Here is a 24,093-nt window from a genome sequence, read left to right as displayed (position 1 = left end):
TGCCTGTGGAAGTAAATGTGCACTACATCTCAAAGTAAAATCGTAATAGCCGCATTCTTTTGTAAACGCGATGTGCTTGCAAATATATGTATAAATTTTGAAATCACACTCGAATCTCTATTTAAATTTTCATTATTATCACTTTCACTTATCAGCATTCATATCAGTAACCTATGAGTTAAGACTTCCTACTACTTTTATAAGCAACTTTAATAAATGTCCAATTTTGATTATCAATTTTAAAACAATTTTCTATATATTGGTTCTTTCTACGATTCTGGTGGCCGGTGCGTGCTATAACTGCTATTCTCAGTACTTGCCCGGACTTGAAGTTGCAGGAAATTGAAAGTGTAATAAAATGTCGCGAGAATACAGTATTTTCTATAGTAAATATTCCTTTGTGTAAACTCATGAATAATACACACTAAATTATCGCTACAATTTAAAAAATATTTCCCTCTTTGAAATCGAACAATCAAATTGCGCTTAAATAGTGCATTCCTAAAGTTTTTTGCCTAATATAAATTTGAGTGCAACAAAATACTTCCGGATGATTGGAAAAGTCGGAAATAAACATTCGTCTAAAATTTTACTATATCACTGTAAAATTTCGAACTAGCTCTTCTTGTAACGGGAAATCGTTTTATCCACCATGTAATACGGGTCTGATTTAAAATATAAGAACTTCCCCGACTACCATGAAGTTACTGAAGTTAATTAAATCGTTTGTTGAGATTATGTATCGGTTCTAATGGTGGATTCAATACGCGAGAGGCTTTCGTTAAAGTTCACGTTCCAACTGATCAAATTTGCAACTATTTGAGCACAATGGAAGGAAACCAAGACCCCGTAGGAGATGCTACTGAAGATGAACTTTCACCAAAGAGCAATTCGTTTATAAACGATCTTTTATATCGGCTTGAACAACAAAATAGGTAAGTGTATTACGGTAATACCAAGGTATTTATTATCATGTCAGTATAAATAAAGGTAAACAATTGTTTATGTAGACATAAATTTCAATTTGAGATTAATTTAGAAATTGATTAGCGGTTTTCTTCGAGGTTTTCTCCCTTGGTTTGGCGGTATAAAAAAGAAAAAGAAATATATGTGGTTTGCATCAGAATTTAATAAACTTTAATCGATTAAACAAGTCTTAAAAGTTTTGCCCTCGCGTTAAAATTATTATAATAATATAATCAGACTTAAAATTTTTCAATTTTTATATTTAATATTTATAAATCAGTTCAACGCTTAAGAGGTTAAAAGGTGATTTTTAGCCGTGCTTCTTTGGGTGAAGATACAAAGGGTCATTATAAATTTATAGAACAGACAGAAAGCATATGCCAAGTGGCATATCCGGGCGAATATCAAATATAGGTCTTCTGTTTTCGTTGGGTTTCGTTAGCTTTCAAGTGTTCCGACAAGATACTCGATGAGTTAGTTTATTGCCGTGAATGTTGTAAAGATCGATTTGTAATATTGTTACGAATAGCGGCATGTGAGTATCAACTGTTTTCTATTTGATATCATTGTTGTCATCAGGGCTGTTGAAATAACTGTCACAAATATCGGGTTAACTAAAGGGTAATCAAGTTACAATGTTAAAAATCTAAATCTGTGAAATATGATAAAAGTTTCCTGTGCGGTTTTTCGGCGTGACAGACAAGAGTAAAAGAGTGAATACTGTTATAAACTGTTCAAAATTGCTTGGTTCGGGGGCATTCAACAATGGCTGTATGGAAAGAGGTATTGTAGTATTAATACGAAGTGTGCCTTGGCAGCAAATCCAAGCCTAGTGTATTCTTATACTCAGAGAGTATTTATAACGATTATACAATATGACAACTATCTGGAGTTAACCTGTCTGTCTCAGACATTTACTGAAATGAGATGTTAAAGAGTAAGAGATTAAATGATGTTTTGTAACTCAACTGTTAATCGAAAATAAATCAAGGGAATATGAAATGTTTATACTCATAGATCACACAATATTTATATGTCTGTTGTCAATCCATATCTGTCATGCAAAAATACTCCATTGTTTTGGCACTTTCCCAATACAAGAACTAATCATGAAAATATGAAAAATCTATCACCAATATTAAACAAAGAGTAAAAATACAATTAACTTGTAAACATACTAAATTTCTATTCTCACTGAGACAGCCTTGACAATGACCATTAAATATTTTGCCAAGCCATATTTGGTTTCTGGTACTAAGAATACACATAGGGTTTGTGTGATGTCTTGGGTACTAGATGCCATATATGGATAGACTCATAGACCTATCCTGCACCCATGTTCTAAACTTCTAATAGGTGTTGTATGATAACTGATGATAACTGATGATACTGATCAGTGAAGTGTCTATAACAATCTTAAGATAAATGTCTGCAATCCTTTCTCATTTTATTTACCACAAAGCCCAACTGGCTGTTGATGGTTACTAGTCTGTGCTACCACTCTCATTTTTGTTCACTAATAAATGGTTTGTGAAGGGTATTGCATAGCAATTAGCACTAGTTCAATTTTAATTGTGAGTAGAAAAGTGGATTGATTATTAATACATAGGTAAACCACACATTCCTCTGTCTCCATTCCGACTACTGACCATGGCATCCAGAGTTCTCCTCTTCTAATCTACTCTTCCATCCATAATCCATATTTTTTCCATTTTTGCCATAGGCAACTTGAAAATGATGAACGAGCTATGCTTGGATTAACACCTACAAAGAATAACAATGTTGATGTAAAGCTTCCCTCAGAGTCAGCTGAAAGTACTGACTCTCTCTCTGATATATCATCTGTTGATGGCCTGACTGATAACTTGGAGAACTATGATGGGTTTGACTATGCCTCATTTCAAGTGTGGGGTGAGATTATCCGAGACTGGGAAGAAAATATGAAGAGGCGGCCAAAATTCATAAGAGACTTAACACACAAGGGAATTCCTGAAGCGATGAGGTGTATTGTGTGGCAATATTTTACTGGGGCATGGGAGTCCTCACTTGTTGGAAAATATGCTGATCTGATCCAGGTAACATTTATATCTTGTTTGATCCAACTTTGTATACAGGGTCTTTTACCTAAAAAACTCTGGGTACAAGCCTAGGTTTCTAGCAAATTTAGGCTGATATGTTTCTGTGGTTAATTGATAGATAGTAGCATGAGTCTTATGGTTAAGTGTGGGAAAATATGAGTATTGAAGGCATATATGATATATGCAGAGGGTTTAGGTATGGTTAATTTTGGCATTTGTGACAGGGGCCAAGGAAGCAGGGTAGCTGTGGCACCCTCAATTATAGTATATGTAGAGGGTCTGAATATATTTTTCCCACCCCACCCTCTAATAATACAGTGTTTTGAAATGCAAACTATATGTATTGCAGTAAAACATGTACCAGTTCCCTAAAGTGGCCATTTCCATAAATTCTAAGGATATAGAGGAATCCAATTTTTAAATTTTTGCCTCCTGACTGAGTCTCACCCCCAATCCTCAACATCTTCACATACCCCTGATAAGGCCTGATTCATCAGACAAGGTTTTGCCCCCTTACCCCTAGCATGTTACTGAACAATAAATAACCCCCAAAATTATGCACTGAAACCATCAAAGATTTTAGTAGGATGAATAAGAAATGCTTTATTACATTCTGGCAGCAACAATCTGCATGTGAAAGAATGATAAAACGTGATATAGCAAGAACGTTTCCAGAGCATCCACGGTTTCAACAAGAGGATGGCCAGGGACAACTAGGGCTGTATAACGTTATAAAGGTATACAATGTTTTATGAATTACATAAAATTTGATTATCATTCATTAAAGGGTTTGTTTTATGTGGTTAGTAAATTGTTCAGATGCCGCGAGGTTACGAGCGGCTGCCAGGGAGACTAGCCTATGGCTATCGGCTAAGTGGAAAATATTCGCAATAGAAAAGTCGGAAGTCATCAGGTAGTACTGCAATGGTCAACCTGCAAGCCTAACCAGGAAAAATTTTGCTTGTGAGAACTTCATACTGACCGGCAAGTTAAGAGCCCAAATTAGAAAATGCTTAATCTTTTTGCAAGTATTTAGTGGAAAAAGACCTTACGTTAATTCATTTTGACCCAATGACCTTATTTAAATCTCGGTAGCTGTTCGATTTAGATTAGGAATGTCGTTCTTGCGAGGAAACGAGGCTACCGGGTTGGATTTAATAAATTGTGATCTGTTCCTAAAACATTGCATCGTTTCTACAACAGGCTTATTCAGTCTACGACAGAGCAGTTGGTTATTGTCAAGGAAGTATGTTTATTGCTGGCATGTTACTAATGAAGGTGGGTTTTCTGGTGCGCCGAATCTTTTGTCCTTTACTATGATTTCACCGTCTCTTGGTTGGCATAACCTCGTTCTGAGGAAAGGAGTTGCTAGTTCAAAAATTGTCGAAGCTCAAAGTAGGTTCAAGAACCAAAGAGAAAAGAATCATTTGTGCATGATAACTAAACAGAAGAGAACCAAATAATTTGTGAACCAAAGAGAAACTGAGAATCATTTGTGATAACTAGTCATAGCCTTTGGTAAACCGTCAAATTCCGTGATATAGCTTGTATGTTGAACCCCAGAAGTTACGATTCACCAGCACTTGTTATTGCTGATAACTCTGTTAACATATAACATCAACATATGATTCGTGGCAAATAAAAGATATGCAGTTGTACAGTACAATATACTCCTTTACCGAGAGTACAAAAGATCAATCTCCGTCTTATCAATAAATGGATCCAGCCCCAATGGGACAAATAGTTAGGGATAGTTTTGTGGTAAAAATACTTTATGACATTTTTTATCCAGATGCCCGAGGAAGAGACATTTTGTGTGTTTGTAAAACTAATGGAAGACTACGGAATGCGAGAATTATACAAACCCAATATGTCAGAACTAGGATTGTGTATTTACCAATTAGAAAATCTAGTCCAGGTTAGTTCTATATGAATACGAAACTAATGAAATAATTTTTCCCCCTAAATTTCTTGTCTTCTAATTCCAGGAACTATTACCAGAGCTGCATGGTCATTTTAAAGCCCAGGTTTGCAATAAATTATTTTTCGATTCTCTTTTGGCTAAAAGTGAAATGTCATGCGCTATGATGACACTGTTTCCTTGTATTCCAGGGTTTTCACACGGCCATGTATGCCTCATCCTGGTTTCTTACGCTATTTTCTTCCGTCTTTCCTCTGAACGTTGCGTTTAGAATCATGGATATGTTCATTTGCGATGTAAGTTTAGATTAAGATTCAATTTTGTTGTCATTCGACTTTGCATTTATGAAGTAAAATTTGTGCGCCGTTTAGGGCCGTGACATATTGTTCAGACTCTCTCTGGCAATCCTCACACTAAGTATAAATGAACTTTTAAAGTGTGACATGGAAGAAATTCTGCAGGTGAGTGGACATGACATGCCCCCAACCCAGGGCCTTTCAACATATAGACTGGGGGCAAGCCCTAACCCCACACTCTGAAAAGAAATTCAACTTTTGTGAAGAGCTACAGAAACCTGTTAGCAGTATATCAGGTGTTATTTTATATAGTGTATGCACTGTAGACTGTAGTAAACGAGACGATATGTATGCATGAGGTAATGGAAACATGCACAGTTCTGATTTTCCTTGACATTTGTTGGTATACTAATAATGAATGTTTATGAGTGAATAATAACACCTTATTAATATAATGTCTTTCAATTGGTTGTTTTTGATCACGTGGCATTTAATAAATAAAAGTTTCCATTTTACTGACCGTGCAATGGAAAAAAACTATGCGCATGGTCTATTAAAAGACATTATATTAATAAGGTGTTATATAATATTTATTAATCACGATTGCTGACTGGTTATCCAGCTGCGATTTTGCTGCATGCATGTAATATATTTGTTTTATTTAGCACTTCCAGAAAACCATGCCAGAAAAATACTCCGACAATTTCGATGTGGTCGTTGAGGAAGCTGACAGGATTAAAATAACTTTAAAAAAAATGAAAAGGTAAAAAATTACGATGGGCAAAGAGTTTTAGATTGGAAAGATTTTATCTGATAATTCTCGCATACAAAATTTTGGGGTTGACCACAGGCCCCAGAATGATGAACTGAGCGAGGCTTACCGGTATATTGAGTCGTTGATAAGTATCTCCATTTCAGAATCGAGAGGGAGTACACTCGAACGAAATCTAAAGAAGTTGAAGATAGTGAGGAAATTCGAAGATTAAAAACAGAGAAAAGTATTTTACGACATCGTCTTGACAAACTTGAAGATGTGAGGGAACGTTTTAGTTTGTTTATGAAACGAAGTACTGAATATTACTAAGCACTGATCACACGTGATGAAATATAACAAGCACGAGTTTCATCAACTTCCAATCAACTCTCCCTCTTGTAAATGATATAACAAGCGTTTCAAAGGAGTTGTCAAGATAACATTTTATGAAAATTTACGGGATGTCGGAGTAAACCAGCGCTCTGATACGTATCCCGCCCCTAAGCGTCAATATCTTGCATACAGTATATACGTAAAATAAGTTCATAGAAATATAGGCACCGTTTTGAACTGTTTTAAAGCACGTTAGATCAGGGAGAGAGTATGGTTAAATTCTGTATTTTTTTACTTTTCAAAGGAATGTGCAGCATTAGCGAACAAGTTAGTTCAGGTAAAGTGATTTCATAGATATAAACTGAAAATATAACATATATGCATTGTTGATATTGACGAATGCATGATCATTAATATTGTTGATTACTGACATTGGTTCATAATCGTAGCCTCCTACGTCGTATACTCTGAGTAACCTCTAGTAACTATGGAACTATTTATCGATATCAGTTATTATTAAACCCTTGAGGCCAAATAAATTCATGCATGAGGTGACGTTTCTAGATTCAAAGAAATTAGCTGAGGGTCCGCCGGCGATTCTTGCCGCCATCTTAGGCGCTTTGCTCGTTTAATTGATATCAACGAGTAAATTGTAAAGTGAATTAACGATCTATTTGTATAACCTATTCACCCCTTCCTATAGTCTCCTATATAGTTATATAGCTAAGTTGCAGAAAAAGTGTTACACGGTGTTATGAAAAGGAACATTTCTTATTTTATGGATTTTGAAGAATTGACGATTATCGTTTAATAGGATCAAGTAACGAGGGCTCAAGAGCAAGAAGAAATGTACATAATTAAAAGAGAGTTATCAATATTAAATAAGCGATTTGAAAAGATGAAAATTGAGCTAGAAAGATCTATGGAGAGGGAAAATGAATTACTTAAATACAAGGTCAGCATATACATTTCCATGCATTAGGGGCTTAAAGAGGTTGGTTTATACATTCTGGAAAAACATTTGTCGGATGCTGATATCATGATAGTACAGTATATACTACGGTAAAGTTCATGTGAGGAGCTTTTGTAATTGTTCTAATAATATAGCGCGTCGCGGAATTCGCAGATTATTCTTGACCTTCTTAACACTACAAAATTATACTTTCATTGCAGGCGATGGTGGAAGAAGAAGCTGATAAACAATCAACAAATCACATGATGGTTAATCCCACTGAATTAGAGCCAAGTTAATATATATTAAATCTAAATTGTTTCCAGGGGGGAGGCGAGTTTCCAGGCGCGAAAAAGGCAGTTTTGTAAAATAATGGTTTTGTTGTGTTGTTAAAATTATCTGGCTTCCATGCTAGCTTAATTGAGTAGCTTCCATGACAAAGGGACTCATTGCTCGACTTCTCGTGAAATTATTCCAGTCTTATATTCAATTATGATAAATAGATTACGTGGATTAGAGATTCAACGAAGTTTCCATGTACAATCTATTGTCACTTAACTAACCAACAAATCATTTAAATTTATTTAAACATGGATTAATCGAGATTAATACACTGGCGATAGACAAACTAAGTTAACTAACCGCATGCATGAGAGCCGAGATGCAAAAAAAAGAAAAAACATTTTTTTAATTCCATTTTCTAAACCTGCTTCTGGCAATGCCATCAATTGAGCTAGTTCGAGCTATTTTGTGAGAAAAAGAATTTTCTACGAATATTTAAGAATGATTTTATAATATTTTAGAAGTATATATGAAGAATATATGAACAACAGTTGAAAAGATGTTCCGAAAATCTTTAACTTATTGATTATAGGTTATAACAGAGTGCATTGAACTTGTAAATATTTATTGCCATTTTCAAGAAAAAGTGCATGAACTACTGTCTTCCATTGACCGGGTTGCCATATAAGAGGGGTTATCATGCATAACCTTTTTGAAAATTGAAACAAATGGCGCTTCCTTTAAGCAGCCAAAATGGTTAAACTGGTCATTTTTAGAATTGAGTTTTTCGTTAAAAGCGATCAAACTGCACTACCCGTGCTAGGCAGAGGTAAATAACATTATACTTGAATGCAGAGTTCTTGAAATCCTCTTAACTCTCTAAAATACCAGTGATCTGTCTGTACAGAGATTCAAAAGGACCGGTCTGGCCGTTTTTATCGTACAAAGGAAAGCGGCAAAAAACCTTCTGTAACAATAATTGACTTGTTTATTAATCTGGCAACCCTGTCCATATTGTGGTCAAAGTTTTAAAATACGTTGAGAGCATACATTGAGAGTAATATTTCTTTGCAAATAGTGATTGATATTTTTCTATTAAAAAAAAGTCTTCGTTGGAAAGAGAAATTTTTGTATAAATTGTTGTATCGTAGTCGGGGAAAGAAACTATTGACACCAGCATATATATACGAAGCAGCTTTAAATAAATGTTTCTTATCCATGAGGGTGATAATGGCGCTCGAAATGTGACCAAGTTAAGAGAGGGGGAGACAATGAATCTGTTACGGAATGCAACACTATGAAAATTGTAACTGCCTCTTCAAAAATTTATCTGCTCAAGATGTCGAACCAATAAACCACACCTTAGGTGAACCAATTACTGACCAACTGAGATATTTCGATAAACAGGTTAGGCGATAAAGGTGTAGTGCATGTTTATACCATAGTCTCATCACTGTAAACCGCAGTTATCTGCCTGTGATAACTGATAAATAGTGGAATAAAAGCTCGTGGTATCAAAATGAAAGCTCATGCATGGTATCGGATGCGTTAAGGAGTAGCAACTGCAATCTTGAGGGGTTCAGTGAATTGCCATGCAGATCTCGAACATCTACAATTTGTTAATAATTCCTGTTTCGACTCGATGGGAGTTTGTTTGGACCTGTACTAGCGCGAAGTTCAAGTTCATGACCCATTAACGCAAGAATATATAAATAAACTGCTGTAAATAAACTGCGGTTGAATTGCAGCATTAATACTGTTGGATAAACAAACCTTTTCCTTTGGAGAATGCAGCTAACCAGCTAGGACAGCCTAAACTCTGAATTGTGACTATGCTGCAGCTTCCTCATAATTCGGAATTTTTCAGTCATATCCATTCACACGCAATACGCGAAAAGCTTGGGAACGAGGACTTTAAGCACTTCAATTCGACGCTGCAGGGGCCGGTTGTATGAAAGCTGGACAGATATGATTTTTTCAAAGTTATACACAACAACGTGCGATGAAAAAACCAATTCGGCTTTCATACAACCAGCTCTTGGCGTCTAATTGAAGTGCTTAAAGTTCCAACTACTTCCCAGCAGAGTTTTTTTATTGCTTTTGAATTAGTTAACATAGATATAGACAGGTTTAGTATGGCAACATGAATATATTGCTTATTAATTTATGCATATTGTATTATTTTTATTTTGAGTAATAAAAGATTATTGTTGACGGTGTTCCCCGATCTTCGCAACACAAATATATATACATGCGGGTATTAAATACTTCCTTAAATTTCAAATTCTCTTCATCTGACGACCTAACGCGTGTAGTCGTTTTGATTTCCCATTGGGCGCACCGGTACTCATGCACACAAATGGCACAACAGGAGTCCTAACCGAACATTAACTACATTTTTTTCTATCATGCAGCCACAGGTCACTTGATGAAAAGGGAACACGTACGCCATATTAAATGCATGCGAAAGATAAATGTGTCGAACTAGGTAAGACTTAAGAAGATGACACTGTGATTCTAGATATAATGTCAACCTAAGCCAGACCTCCAACATCCATCTTTTGTTAATATTTCCTGTTTTGGCGTGCAGGCGGGCATATTTTATTTAAATCCATGTAAACCTGCTAAATTTAAATTTTAATTTCACGCAATAATAATAGTCCATTACCGCTACAAGATGCAGCAATATGTTTGAATAATAATAACTATCTTTACACGCTTACAACATATAAAGGTTATAAACTTATATGAGTAACTCCAACTCCACTTGACTAATATCAGAACTAATATCAGAACACAATATATGCATACACATAATATTTCGTTCGTTTTTAGAAAGCATTCGCCACAAAAAATCAAACTGTAAGCCTTAAAGGTACGACAGGTAGACAGATAAACGATTGACGCCATCTCCTAATGGCATAGTTGATAATGTCGTCCTGATGTCTGCCTGGCCATAAATATTTAAGTATTCTAGGATGTGTCTGTCATCTGTGATATATATAGCTGCATTGAGATATACAATAAAAAACTGAACAAATTTGAAATCGTTCTTTGCTTCACGAGACAGTTCACTGCACGAGAAAGGTTCAGCAACACATAATGATATGGGTTTGGGTACTTTAACAAACAACTGACAATTAAGTTTCTATACACCCATGCCACTGGTGCGAAATTTGACTTTTTATTTTACATAATTCAAAAAAAAAAATAACAAAGCACGTTCCTGCTTCGAGGAATATTTGAGAATGATTTCAAATTTGTTCGCAACTTGTTTATCTTACATGACAGTCGGGTTTAGAAAGCTCTTAAGGTTTTAGCCCTATTTCAATTCTATGCCTATATGCATTATATTAAATTGCGTTAATTGCATATCAAAAATCTCAAAGATTTTGTAAATCAAAATTGCATATGAAAGGTTTTGATTGGTTAACTATCCCATGTATTAACTATATGGTGCATGTATACTACTGCGTACAACTAGCCTCAGGGAAAACGAATTCACATGCAGCCGGTATACCTCACTCAGCTAAAATCTCCGATTTTTCATCAGCTGTTCCTGTAATTAATTTTCTACTGCTTCCCAGAGGCAAGTCAGTGAAAAATTCCAGTTCCAGAAACGAGAACTTTCATTTTAGTTTATTCATATACTATATCCATATTCGGGATCTGCGACTGAGCTGCATGGCAGCCGCTGGATGAATGAATAGATCGTTACCATGCATATATATATATATATATATATATATATATATATATATATATATATATATATATATATATATATGCCAGTTAACACGATCTTAGCCTTATAGGCTGTGTGTTCACGAGCGTCGTTTTCGAGCGTTTTCAAAATCCCTTTTGTGTTGTTAATGGTTTTGACGCCCTGTTTCTATATTCATAAGGGGTGAAATGCCAATTATATTAAATTAACTGCAACTTCTGTCATCCTACCGTTTTGGCGTGAAGACACTTGAAAACGTTATACCGCGTGAGCACATAACAACCTTATACATGGACAATACGTTTGTTAGATACTGGTTTATATAATATTATATACGAACATCGTTATAATTATACGAACGACCCGGCAACAAGAAAGGTAGCAACTCCACCTGAACAATATATTTGTTAATGAGTATCAGTATATATATATTGACTTATAGCTATATACTGCAGAACATCATATAATAAAACTTTGAAGCAAAAGCAGTGAGATTATATCATCAGTGACTTGCACATCCATATACGTTGGCAAAAAAACGTTTTCTGGGTTTTGGATTTGTATGTGATGTATATTAAGAGGAGATGTTTTTCTATGTCGCGTAATATATGCTCAAAACCTCAGTTATATCTTCATGCAACAGCACTAAAATTTTCAGCATTAAAAATGTTTTGCGAACCTGAAAAGCATCCACAAAGTATGTTTACTGTATAATCTCAAAATATTGTGAAAATGAAAAGATTTTTCGGGATACACCGAGAAGAAAATGACACTTGAATCGAAGCTTCTTTTGTATTCATTTCAGTTATAATGGCGTTGACATTATAACATTGTTGATAGCCGCCGCATTATATTTTGTAATAACTCCTTTTTTTGGTGTTTTGCATTCACCAAAAACAGTTCAAAACTTAGTTCACAACATAATCTAAAGAATAACGGTAAAATAAATGGATTTTGAGTGGTACGCCGAAAAGATTTTAGGTTTTGAGCGTTTTCCCGCCAAAATACGGCGACATAATAAAAAATCTCCTCTTAATACTATATCTCACAAAATATTTAATCATATAGCTTTCTGCAATGTTTAAACAGCTAGCTAAAGCATAATTATAAAGATGTTTGAAGTATACATAGGCGTTATATAGCTATAATATATATATTAACTCTTCATATATGAAGAGTAATTTGTTATTTAAGAAATACTAAATATGTTTTCAATCTTTCATGCCAAATGAAAATGGAAGAAGCAAAAACAAAATAATCCTTCGTTAATTTATTATGACTTTCTATTAATATCCAAATATAGCAAACGTTGAGCTTGTGTGCATGTACGAAGATTGTTAAACTTCGGCAGACCCAAGCCATCTGCCTTCACCCACGGTTTTGAGCGAAGCACTGAAACCTGGAATGATGATAATAATTATAAGTGTTGACTGAGGGAAAACTCTTCAACAAAATTTGACCGATTTGCTCAGAATCAACTGACGCCGATTTTCTTCAACTTTTTGACAACACAAGTGTTTGAATTGGTTTTTCGTAATCAACCTTTTCAGTCACGTCTTCTTCTGCTACAGTTTTATCTGTGTGTTTAGTGAATAACACCATTTTCTTTACCAGTTTCTCAAAGGCGCAAAGTAGCCTCGATCTGTCACAGGATATTTATATAAATGCACTATAGCTTCACGAAGTTTAAAACAAAGATAGCTGGGGCCGGTTGTTCGAAAGGTGTTTAGCTTAAACGGCGGATAAACCAAAGTTTAAAAATGCTCTCATACTCGGCATCTTGTGAATGACTGAAACTACATTTTATGCATTTAATACGTACTCCCAATGACAATTAAACTATTTACATCGAAATATTTCAGCTCAGTTGTTCAATAAATAGATAATTTGGTTTTCCATTTTTAACTTATCCACCGTTTAATCTAAACGCTTTTCGAATGTCTGTCTAAATAGGATAACTGTTTGTATGACTATAAAAAACATCTGCTAGCAATACAGTGAAGTTTTTAAAGGTAATTTTAAGTTTCTAGCTAAAAATTGCTATAAAGTAGCTGTATCTTTATAGCAAAATAGATGTATGCTCGACCCCTGGAGAGTTCGAGCTGGCATATGTAGAATTTGACTATAAATCCGTTTCCGACGAATAGCTACTCCATCCCTGCAGTCCAGGTTTAGTTCTTGTTTGTACTGTACAGGATAATTAAGAGTCACATCCGTCCATCGGAAAATGTATTAATGGGAATTGCTTTATTGTGTCAGTATGTGTCCTATAATTGCAGCTGGTAATTTCAAACACTGCTCCTTGAGGACCGTTTTCATAATTTAGACGTTGATGAGCGACAAAGGCTGTCAAAATGTCCGAACCTGAACCATCATACGAACCTAAACCAAAATACGAACCAGAGCCAAAATACGAACCAAGTCCTGAATTTGGAGAACCAGAAAGTGAATGGCTCTCATATCCGAACGCAGAACCTCAAGTTGATCTGTCAACAGCGAACGAAGCCTTGCGGACGGCATTCAAGGTTCACTGGATATTCTTTGCGATATGTTTTTCTCTCATAGTACTTTATAACGGCTACCAGTTATACAAAACCTATAAGCGCAGTAGGATGGCAAACCGAAGCTATATTTCAATAGTCCAGACCCTTGTGATTTTACTTGGAGTTACAAGGGTACTAGCTTTGAGTATTTCACCATACGAGCTCATAAGCAATACCCCAAAGCGAGTTCCTTACGTCATTCTGCGTTTGTTGTTTGCATTTGGCTTCCCTTGCCTTTTTTCTGGTTTTACGTTTGTGCATAAGATCTTCCTGAACGTGAGCAAGGTGCAAGTGATCTCGCGAAATGTTCTCGGAAACAAATTGGTTGCGGTTGTTCTTATTCTTCATTTCATCGCTGTGCTGTCTTCGGAAATCATCACAAGTTATGTTTCAGGGACAGAATTTCTGCTCGTTATTTGTGCATTTTATTATTTTACCGGTTGTCTGGGCATCGCAACGAGTTTGCTCTTTAGCGGAAGACGTGTTGTTGTGAGAATGCGAAAAGTCCAAATGAATCTCAGCAAAATGAAGCCAACTGGCATGAAAACTGGCGAGTCTTCTCCTCCAGGAATAATTCCTAAAGATAAAGCAGTTGAAGCGACAGCGAAAGTGATTAGAATTACAGTTTTGGCGGCTGTCTTCGGATTTTTGTGCGCACTTTTGTATATTTATAACATAGTATGGGCGATTCGTGCAAGCATTGGCGACACAGCCAAGCCTGAAGCTCGTACCTGGTTAACTGTGAACACGTTTCTGCGACTTTTTGAGTTGTTTTTGGCTGCAACTATGAGTTACGCCGTTGGATCCGGCTATCAACGAGACGCTCACTCAAAGATTAACGTATCTCGCTGCGACGATACAGTTACTACGACACCACAGTCATGAAACAATATACAAGTTCCTTTCACTGATGATGCATGATGATCACGGATGAGACTCTTCTGAATAAATATAAACGAATATCTCAAAATATACCTCGTATATATCGATATAATCTATACTTTAATATCCTATATAGAAAACTAGATCTTGATAGATAGACAATATTAGCATATATAGGTACGCATCACATATGAACTGATATATAGGGGCCTATATATATATGCCTGGAACTACGCCGGTAAGGAGGCGCTCTATCGGCAATATTCTGGTAGTCGGGACTGCGAATAAAATGCTTTGTTATTTCCGAAATTTTTCATCTATGAATTATAAAACAAATTATCAGAGATCAAAAATGACTGATGAATTTGGAGATACGGTGACGAAGCTTTCGGGGTTTTCTGGGGTTCTTGCATGGTTCAGTCATGCATGGGCCATTTCAATTTTCTAGACTTCCACGAAACTTGCATGTGCGTATTCGACAATGATTTTATATTAGTTAAGATTAAAAGGTGTTATTTTGCATACAGCATTCTAAATTTGCAATGTTTTGCAGGTTGTTTCATTCACGGAGTTGAAAATTATATCATGTGATTTGTAATAGTATAGATGTATTGACTAATAATTGTAAATATATGCACCAGTGTTAACGACGAATTTATTGAATCGATAATCATCCATTCTTTCATGAAACCGAGAATGTTTTTAAAATGAAATTGAAATATATATATTCGTCTCATTGCTCGCTGTTGATATATATATACATATATATAAAATTTAATTAAATTTTACTCAACAACTTTACAAATGCCTAGCAACCGCTGCATGAGGTATACTATAGATATATACTTGTACAGAATTGCTGGAGAATACACGCCAGATAAGGCTTCTTCATTTTACCGCTACAAATCAACCTTCTACTTTTTCGGAAGGTTTAAAGAGTCATACGCCCTTATATCTTCCCAACATCTCCGGTGCAGACTTCCTCCGGGCAGTTTCGTCTAAAGTTAATTATGTTATAAGCAAAACACTCTCATTTTAGATAATTGTGTATAGTTGTTAACTACAAGCTGCTATTCCAATGAACGAAAGCTAACGAATTAATAAATAAAGATCGAACTCTGCTGTGCAGCTCCTTCATCTAGTAAAAACACAGGTATAAAAACAATGGATAAGTTCAAAAGCGCTTTAGTTACGAGTGATTAAAATCATTATCATTTATCATGCATGATAATATATAGTTGTCTTTGTTTCCCAATTAAAGAACCTGCGAAGCAGCCTGTAGATTTGCTTTTAATTTTAAATTTTTATCACTCAAACGACCTACATCCCGTTCAGCTAATTAAACCCAATGAAGTCAAATAAGACTGGAACGCTAGATGAGCCTAGATCTCTGACTTTCCCTCATTAATGAGTGAGGCCAAGATGGTGGAACATGAAGACTTTCTTGTAGGTATATGACCCAGGCCTCTGGCACGGAAATTTCAAAGGTACGAAATTTCCGCGTTGAGGCCTGGATCATACCTACAAATAAGGCTTCATATTCCGCCATCTTGGCTTCAAATTTTTCGCAGAGCTAGTGAATAACCTTGTACCCAGGGTTACCTTCGCAGAATTGCCACGTTCATGCCATGGTTTTCGATTTTCTTTAAGGAGTATATTTTAATAAACCTGCTCTACTTTTAAAAGTAGAGATGAACAGTAATAGTTGCTGAGCATACATAGGTTTTTACTGGTAGTGGTAGATGATGTATTTAGATCCGCTATTTCTGTCTCATAACTGAACATTTTATAGGTTGTGTTGGTTGGTCGTGGAAAAATGGCGTTCACTCGAACATTGTCTAGAAGCACATCTAAATATAGCCCTTTGCCCCGGTTTCTTTTCAGTTGTTCAGCTGCCATTTTTCGCGAGCTCATTAACTAGATTGTTCAGCCAAACATGGCTCAGACTATTGATTGCCGCTGTTTCAGACGATCTTGAGTGTAACAGGGTGTAGAGTCGGCTTTTTTGCATCTGCTCCCATAGTTACGCCGGTTTAAGAAATTGTATGAATTCCGTTCTAGTGCATCATGAAAAACCTTTCTGCTTTGCCAGCATTGGCTACCTACCGCTACTGAATACCTTACAAATGGCGCTTTGCTGCTACACAGGAATCTGCATGGAATATTCTTGGGATTATCTGTCGTTAAAGATTCTAGTAGGCAACAGTTTGAAATCCAGGACACATGCAGTCTCCACAGCCATAGTGCGCAAGTTAATTGTTATTGTGGTTGGTAAAAGCCGCATCGTGTCATTTTGTGTCGTGCACTGCCTGAGTACCAACATTTTCTATTGTCATTTACGTTTTTATATACTTTAAATTGAACAATAACAACATGATTTTATGATCTAGTGTAGCCTGTTCAAACAACTGTGTATAATAAGCTGAAATTTAGGTGCTATTTAATAGTAACAAAACAAAGCTCTTTAAAAAATCATATAAAATTCTCTTACAAGACAAACCTCACGGATAAAAAATGCCAGAGTGATTAACAATTAGAATTGCATCTTCTCGGCCATATTTGTTTGTCTAAAGGTCTGTTCACACGATCCAATTCACTTCTGACGTATGAAATGTAGTCTGTTATTTAGTCTGTTATTGATAAAGCAGTACTGCATTGGCTTCACTTTGCTGCCCATAAACATCAAAAGACAACGGACTATAAAACATCCATCAGAAGTGAATTGGATGAGTTGGATCCAACAAAATTGGATCGTGTGAACAGACCTTATGATACTTGACAACGGATTAATAATTCAGGAAGTGAAAAATATTATTACCTAATGATTCAAATACTTTTCAGTTGTTAGGGACTTGTTCAAAGGCAAAGCATGCGATACACACGCACGCACGCTAAATTTAGTTAAAAGAGTTTGAAAAGTGGACATGGACATAGGTTTCGAGATATCGTTTCTGTCGCTAAAAACGGTTAGACTTATTTGAATGATTTAATTAAGCAATCGCAGCTCAATATCTGTACATCTATCGTGAGGACCGACTGTGTGTTTTGTGTATATAATCCGAATTTCTTAATTATTTTGAACTTCATTGCTTCAAAATAGTCTATATATGTCTAAATTACAGTCGTATAATAATTTGAAACAAGATGACAGACTAATGTTATGACATGGCGATAAATTATATTCATGCGTTTGCCTGACTAGGTTGACTAAGTTGACAAATTCAATATTGAATTTTAGCTTACGAACTGATATAGCTTAAATGTAAAATTAATTTTAAAGCGGTAAATTAACAGTTTGCCATTCAATAACCTTTTCACAACTAATATCATATGGGTGTGGGTGTATTATACATGCACGACACGTCCATATCTACACGTGCATATCAAACTCTTGTAGTACAAATTGGGACATTTGCCCTAGCTAGAGTCTAGTCTCTTTTGAGAGCAATACCGCGCGGCCATAAACAAAGATGGCGTTGAGATCGAAGCGAATTCATGAAGCGAATTTTGAAGCCGGCCCATCTCGGCGTTTTGCCGATGAATACATTAATAATAATGAGTTTTCGTCCGCAAACACGTCAACTAAAAGAAGATTCATAGCCATAGGTTTCTCCGTTCTTTTGCTCAGTGCCTCTCTTTTGATAAAGTATATATGAGTAAGCTGAAATATAGACACAGAGTGTTTATCAACTCCGAACAAAGATATTTTAAACTTTTAATATGGACAATCATCAAAAATTTATAATTTTAATACTTACTTGCTTATTTCGTAATTAAAAGAAGGAACTGTAGTCCGTAGAAAAGGCGTACTTTGTTCGTATTCATGCTCTATCCCTTCGACGGAATGAATTTATGAGGTAAACAAAACCAAAATCGAGAAAGAAACCCCGAAAAACCGAAGATATAGAGCCATTGGTCCACTCTTAATTCGCTTTGAATATGTATGAATTTGGTATCAAAATTTGCGCCAAATCATGTAGATTCCAAAAATGGAAGTAACTAGACGTCACAATGTATTGCAACAGCGCTAGCTCCAGTTTCCCTCTCACTTCCGCCGTGAGTAGGTCACTCAGCGGTGAAATTCTATAATAGCGGCGTACTAAAAAACCCCAAAGTCCAGGTCTAGAACGTGATGAATCTGTATGAAAATTGCATTACCAGACGTGCCGAAGGTGAAATTTTTAAATCCCGCTGGTAACTAAGATGTATTTTTTACGCACAACGCACGAGCAGGAAAAAACCACGAATTTTGAGTCAAATAATATAGCCGCGCAGCTGGAAGCGCGCTAACTTGAAACACGATATACCTTTTGTCTACACAGAGTTTGATATGCATGCATATTCATAAAACAGAATAGAGAATTGACTGAGCATGTATTCGGCTAATATTAACTGAATACTGCTATAGTTATGAGGCATTAATTCTAGAAAACAATTCTCTGTCTAGGATGCGTGGTTCATTGTAATTCTCTCTTGAAAAACCGTGTTGTTGCATAGCAGTTTGGGTTTCCTACCGTGGCATAAGCTCAGAATGCAGAGTGACAGGCATAGTTAAATAACACAATGATGCATGATCGATAAAAAAACATGATGGAGGAGTTAAAATGTTGAATCATGCATTACTGACAGAGTAAGAGTAGTGCAGTTTTCTAAACATTAAATATCTTTTACAAATCGGTTCTGTGAATATTAAGAAAGTCAAGCTCTCAAGCAATGGATTGAGAAGTCCTGTCACATAATGTGCACCTCGAGTTAGAATAAAATTTTCTACTAGCTCTTTTTATGGACTACTTTTCTGCATTTTAAAGGCCTAAACTGGCAACAAAAACAACAAGTGATGCTTGATCACAAATTGCTACATTATAGAAGATCTAGACTAGATCTTCAATCGTAATAATTGTAGTAGGGTATACTATGTCTACAGATATTACACCCAGATATTAAAACATAACATTTTCATCTAATCTTCCTTAAATTGTTTTAAAAGTTCCCTTCCTGAACGACTAAAAAGCTTACGATTCACGACGTAGCCAGCTCGACGACGCGCCTGCAAAACAAGAAAACAACATAGGCGAGATCGAGACAATAGCTATCGGCATTATTTGTGGTCACCCGACCGTAGATCCCTGCTAATTAAATCAGAAAAACTTAATAATAGTGACCTGGAGACAGTAAAATATTCTGCTTTGGCAACTGCGAAAGTTAATAAAGCATGCTTAAGAACGTTTTTACTGCTCTAAAACTGAAAAATTCACTTTTCATGAATGTTTGTATAGTATGTAATAAAACTATTTATTTATTTGTAACTTGCTTCAATGAACTGTTACGTTTATGGAATAAAAATAGGAAAAAAACAACAGAAAAGTTTATTCCACCAAAAATCTTGATTAACAAAATGAAGGTGTTACTTCAATAACTACGCAATCAGTTACTTCTATATCATATTACAGTTATCAGTTATGTTATATAATGTTCTTTGTGTGATAGATGTAATTGTTTCATAAAACTGGCCTAAGACGTAAAAGTTAAGAATAAAACTTCTCACAAAGTCTCTTAATTCAAGTCACCCTGAGCGACTGGCAATCCCATATGGACACGAGGCTTGGTTCTGGCATATCCATAATAGGCATAAGATTGAATTTCCTTGTTTTCTTCATCGTCATGGTGACGCCCACGTTTTTAGTGACAGTATTACCATACCCACCAATAAAACAAACGCCGAACACTCAAGGTTAAGGAATAATCACACGTGATATGCCGGCGGCAATGCGTATAAAAATCCGCGTTTGGTGACCAGGGACTCATTCGCAAACTAGCAGCTCAACGACAACGGTGAAGACAAGACAAAAAGATATATTTAAAGATTTATTTCAAACTGATAAAGAAAATGAAAAACATTGTATTTTTATTGGTTGCTTTCCTTGGAATTTTATGCAATTTCAGCGGAACTGAAGGTAAATAATTAACTTTTCTGATCGTTATCAACCACGCTAATCGCCATAATTGAGCTTGAAATTAAGATAAGGAGTTCAAGTACTAAACACTGTACGGAGTGTACGCTATTTCCTCAAGCATTACGATTTCTAGTGTTGCATTACAACTTCTGATTGTATAAAACTCTTTAACAACATTACCAGGTTACATACACACTAGTTAACTCAGAAATGCACATATAACTCTGATTGGCCAATTCTATCATACAACTGGCCCCTGTTGTTTAATTTCAATGTAAGTATAGCAATATTACACAGTATTCTTATATGTTTGTTTCAATCCTTTCACAGCTTGTGGTGGTTGGTCAAGAAAAATAAGAGGCAGAAATCCTAAGATTGTCGTAACGACGAAAAAACCAACAGAGATGACCACTGAAGCCATGACCAAATTGACGGAAGCAACAAGACCCAGTGAACCCGAGGTAACTACACCAAAGGCACCCACCGAAAGGGAAATCCCAACCGAACCCGAGGTAACTACACCAAAGGCACCCACCGAAAGGGAAATCCCAACCGAACCCGAGGTAACTACACCAAAGGCACCCACCGAAAGGGAAATCTCAACTGAACCAAAGGTAACTACACCAAAGGCACCCACCGAAAGGGAAATCTCAACCGAACCAGAGGTAACTACACGAAAGGCTACCACCAAAGCCGTAATGGCAACTGAACCCAAAGCCGTGGAACCAGACGCCAATATCATCGAGCCATTAACACGCCCGACGTCAGTTCACAAGTTCTTCAAACAGTCAGCATTTGTGAAAAGCACTAAAGATGAGAGAACGTGCAGTGATGTTAAAGGAGAATGCAAAGTAGACTGTGACGTTCAGACGGAGTACGTGCAGGGATCATTTCAATGCCCCGTACGAGCACCACTTTGTTGTGGTAAGAGATAACCACTCATAACCTTGAACTCGTAAAAATGTGTGCAGTGCATGTGATGTAATGAGAACTGAAGCGATATCGATAAATGCGAGTCGACGAATGACATAACTGTAACGAAATTAAATGATTCGCTTTAAAACCTTGTCTCCTCACCTGGGCCTGGGGTCGGTTGTATGAAGATGCTAATGACATGTGTTAAATCGTAGTTGACTTTAAAATATTCGATTCTTATTGGCTAATTCTGCCACTAACTATATAGTTAAAATAGTTATCTCTTCATACAACAGGCCATTGCTTACATTACCTCTACGATCAGACGGATTTGCATGCAAAACACAAAAAAATTCTTTTTCATCATCTAGCTACAATCATACAAACAAACTGGGGCAAGCTGTAAAAACGTTGTTAATAAGATTAAGTGTAGTGTACTTAACTCATTGGAGGGAAGGTAGGGTCCCAGTGTAAATGAACGCGGGGTCGAAATTTATGTCAATTTATTGTATGGTCTATGGATGACAAAAATTACTATATTAAACGCCATAAAAATATTGTCCAGTTTCCATGACATGTACTCCAGTCAGTAAATTAAAGTGCATGACAATAATGAGAAATTAATCTGTAATAAACTATATGAAATTAAAATTAAAATAAATTGTATTGAACGAAGTGGATTAATATCAGTGATAGCGGCTAATGGTTGACCCTTTTGAAGTGGTTATATATGTCGAGAAATGACGTGTGTTGATGCATGTATGCATATTGGACCAACCGCGATATTTTTATAAATGTTGATTGCCAAGTTACTTGATTTTACTGTCGATAAAGCGTGTGATTGCCAATAAAGCGTTTGCAATGCTTTGGCTACGATATGTTTGTCTTATCCTGAAATAAGATAACTTTGTTAAGTCTTTGAATAAATTTGTAAGAGGATTTCACAAGAGCTGGGAGGTTTTTGGTTATTGTTACTATTCTTTGTTTGCTATTCCTATCACGTGACTGTTCCCCACAAATGACGGCAATCAAACAACCTCGGGGCGTTTCTCTTCCTTTAGTGGCAACCGAAGTACGATAAACTGTGAAGCAATCCATATTTTTGAGCTGAAAATGTCACTACACTCCACCAAAACACTACAACATCGATTTCCTGTCCTATCCTCCCGTCAACTTAAACCATTCAATCACGTCATAGCAAATTAAAAACGGTATAAAAACATACTCCAGGGTCCTTTATAACTATACTGTACGAGTTTACACTATATTTGCCCACATTTGACTCCCCCTTATATAGGCAAGAGCTCCTGAGGAAAACGAATTATGTATGACGGCCGTAACATTCAGCCACAGCCTCGATCTTCCAAGGGGAAGGACCATGTTTATCCACGAACAATGTGTCATCAAGCTTTAGGTCAAACTATGAATTACAAGAGTTTTTTATCTGTGCTGCAGACTGCAGTACATGTTTATTCATGATATCCACACACAACAATATCAATTTTATTGCCACTATCTTTCGTCGGGGTTTGAGAAGTTTGAGCGCTACTAAAATCTTCATCACAATTACAGAGACCAAGTCGTGTCAGTAAAAATCTAATGGCACCCCAGTGCTGGAATACACGAAAGAAAACTTTGACTCTGGGGCCGGTTGTATCAAGCCCATTTAGCTTAAACGGTGGATAAGTCAAATTTAAATAACACTCTTACATCTCTTTTGAATGAGTCAACTTGAATAGCAGCTCTTAGTTGAAATAAATTCCGTTGGCGTTTCATTAGGCTCATTCGCATGGGGTCATAGCAGAGGGGTCATAGCAATTAAGCAGTAGTGGTTGTTCGATCCAGCATACCAGAGTAGTTAAAACCAGGGTTGCTAGATTACTGAGAAAAGAAGCGAAACATTGTTATATAGTCGGCCCTTTGATTTCTTTGTTTGAAACAAAGAAAACAACGATTATGGTAATAATATTTGGCTAATTTATTTAGTAATCTGGCAACCCTGGTTAAAACAATTAATGATGCATGCATATTGTCTGAAGGACTGAGGTGTTTTGACTGACTGGATCCATTTCAGGTTATTCTCAGGCAGCGTCATGATGCTGTAAAAAACGCCTGGTTATACACCAACCTTTTTATACGTTTTCAGTCCACTATAACAAAAAGTAGATTTCAAATTATACGAAAAAGTATTTTAAAAGTTTGAGAAGTTCAGAATAACGGTTTCTAAGCGTTGAGATGAATCCTGTCGCAGCCCAATTTCTCGCACGGGATCGATCGACATTGGCATAAAAATTAATTTGCGCAAGATACAAGTACGGTGTTCATCGCTGCAAGAAATTCCCACGACTGATTGTAAATACAAAGTATAGACGTGCTAGCAACTGGCAAAACATATTTTCCCATAATTATAGGCGGTGAATTTCACTGACGGAACTGTTTAGTATTCCCTAATAATTTACCCGGAATACTAACCGTATATGCTATGACGTTATT

The 24,093-nt window shown here is 36.1% G+C and overlaps 3 protein-coding genes across 6 annotated transcripts; all 3 read left to right on the top strand.

Moving 5' to 3' along the window:
- Positions 1–568: 568 nt before the first annotated feature.
- Positions 569–8,716, top strand: LOC114519066 (EVI5-like protein). Of its 3 annotated transcripts, none has more exons than XM_028539120.1 (13): positions 569–935; positions 2,690–3,041; positions 3,665–3,781; positions 4,248–4,322; positions 4,837–4,962; positions 5,033–5,071; positions 5,157–5,261; positions 5,337–5,426; positions 5,927–6,024; positions 6,180–6,294; positions 6,653–6,685; positions 7,163–7,303; positions 7,522–8,716. In XM_028539120.1, exons 1-13 carry the CDS (start codon positions 829–831, stop codon positions 7,597–7,599), a joined length of 1,476 nt encoding a protein of 491 aa, XP_028394921.1. In that variant the 5' UTR covers positions 569–828; the 3' UTR covers positions 7,600–8,716. The 3 variants fall into 3 exon arrangements, with proteins under 3 accessions (XP_028394921.1, XP_028394922.1, XP_028394923.1); XM_028539121.1 differs by lacking the exon at positions 569–935 and adding an exon at positions 1,364–1,501; XM_028539122.1 differs by lacking the exon at positions 569–935 and adding an exon at positions 1,533–1,749 and having other exon boundaries at positions 7,522–8,715.
- Positions 8,717–13,598: 4,882 nt separating this feature from the next.
- On the top strand, positions 13,599–14,782 carry LOC114519125. Its single transcript, XM_028539199.1, has one exon. It carries the CDS (start codon positions 13,661–13,663, stop codon positions 14,732–14,734), a length of 1,074 nt encoding a protein of 357 aa, XP_028395000.1. The 5' UTR covers positions 13,599–13,660; the 3' UTR covers positions 14,735–14,782.
- Positions 14,783–20,292: 5,510 nt separating this feature from the next.
- On the top strand, positions 20,293–22,778 carry LOC114518920 (proteoglycan 4-like). Of its 2 annotated transcripts, XM_028538954.1 has the most exons (3): positions 20,293–20,685; positions 21,016–21,146; positions 21,198–22,778. In XM_028538954.1, exons 1-3 carry the CDS (start codon positions 20,619–20,621, stop codon positions 21,618–21,620), a joined length of 621 nt encoding a protein of 206 aa, XP_028394755.1. In that variant the 5' UTR covers positions 20,293–20,618; the 3' UTR covers positions 21,621–22,778. The 2 variants fall into 2 exon arrangements, with proteins under 2 accessions (XP_028394755.1, XP_028394754.1); XM_028538953.1 differs by having other exon boundaries at positions 21,016–22,778.
- Positions 22,779–24,093: the final 1,315 nt, after the last annotated feature.

Source organism: Dendronephthya gigantea, unplaced genomic scaffold (genome assembly GCF_004324835.1).
Source record: "Dendronephthya gigantea isolate DGI-Jeju-01 unplaced genomic scaffold, DenGig_1.0 000012F, whole genome shotgun sequence".
NCBI lineage: Eukaryota > Metazoa > Cnidaria > Anthozoa > Malacalcyonacea > Nephtheidae > Dendronephthya > Dendronephthya gigantea.
Note: the sequence above shows the minus strand (reverse complement) of the source record. Positions and strands in the feature narration are given on the sequence as shown.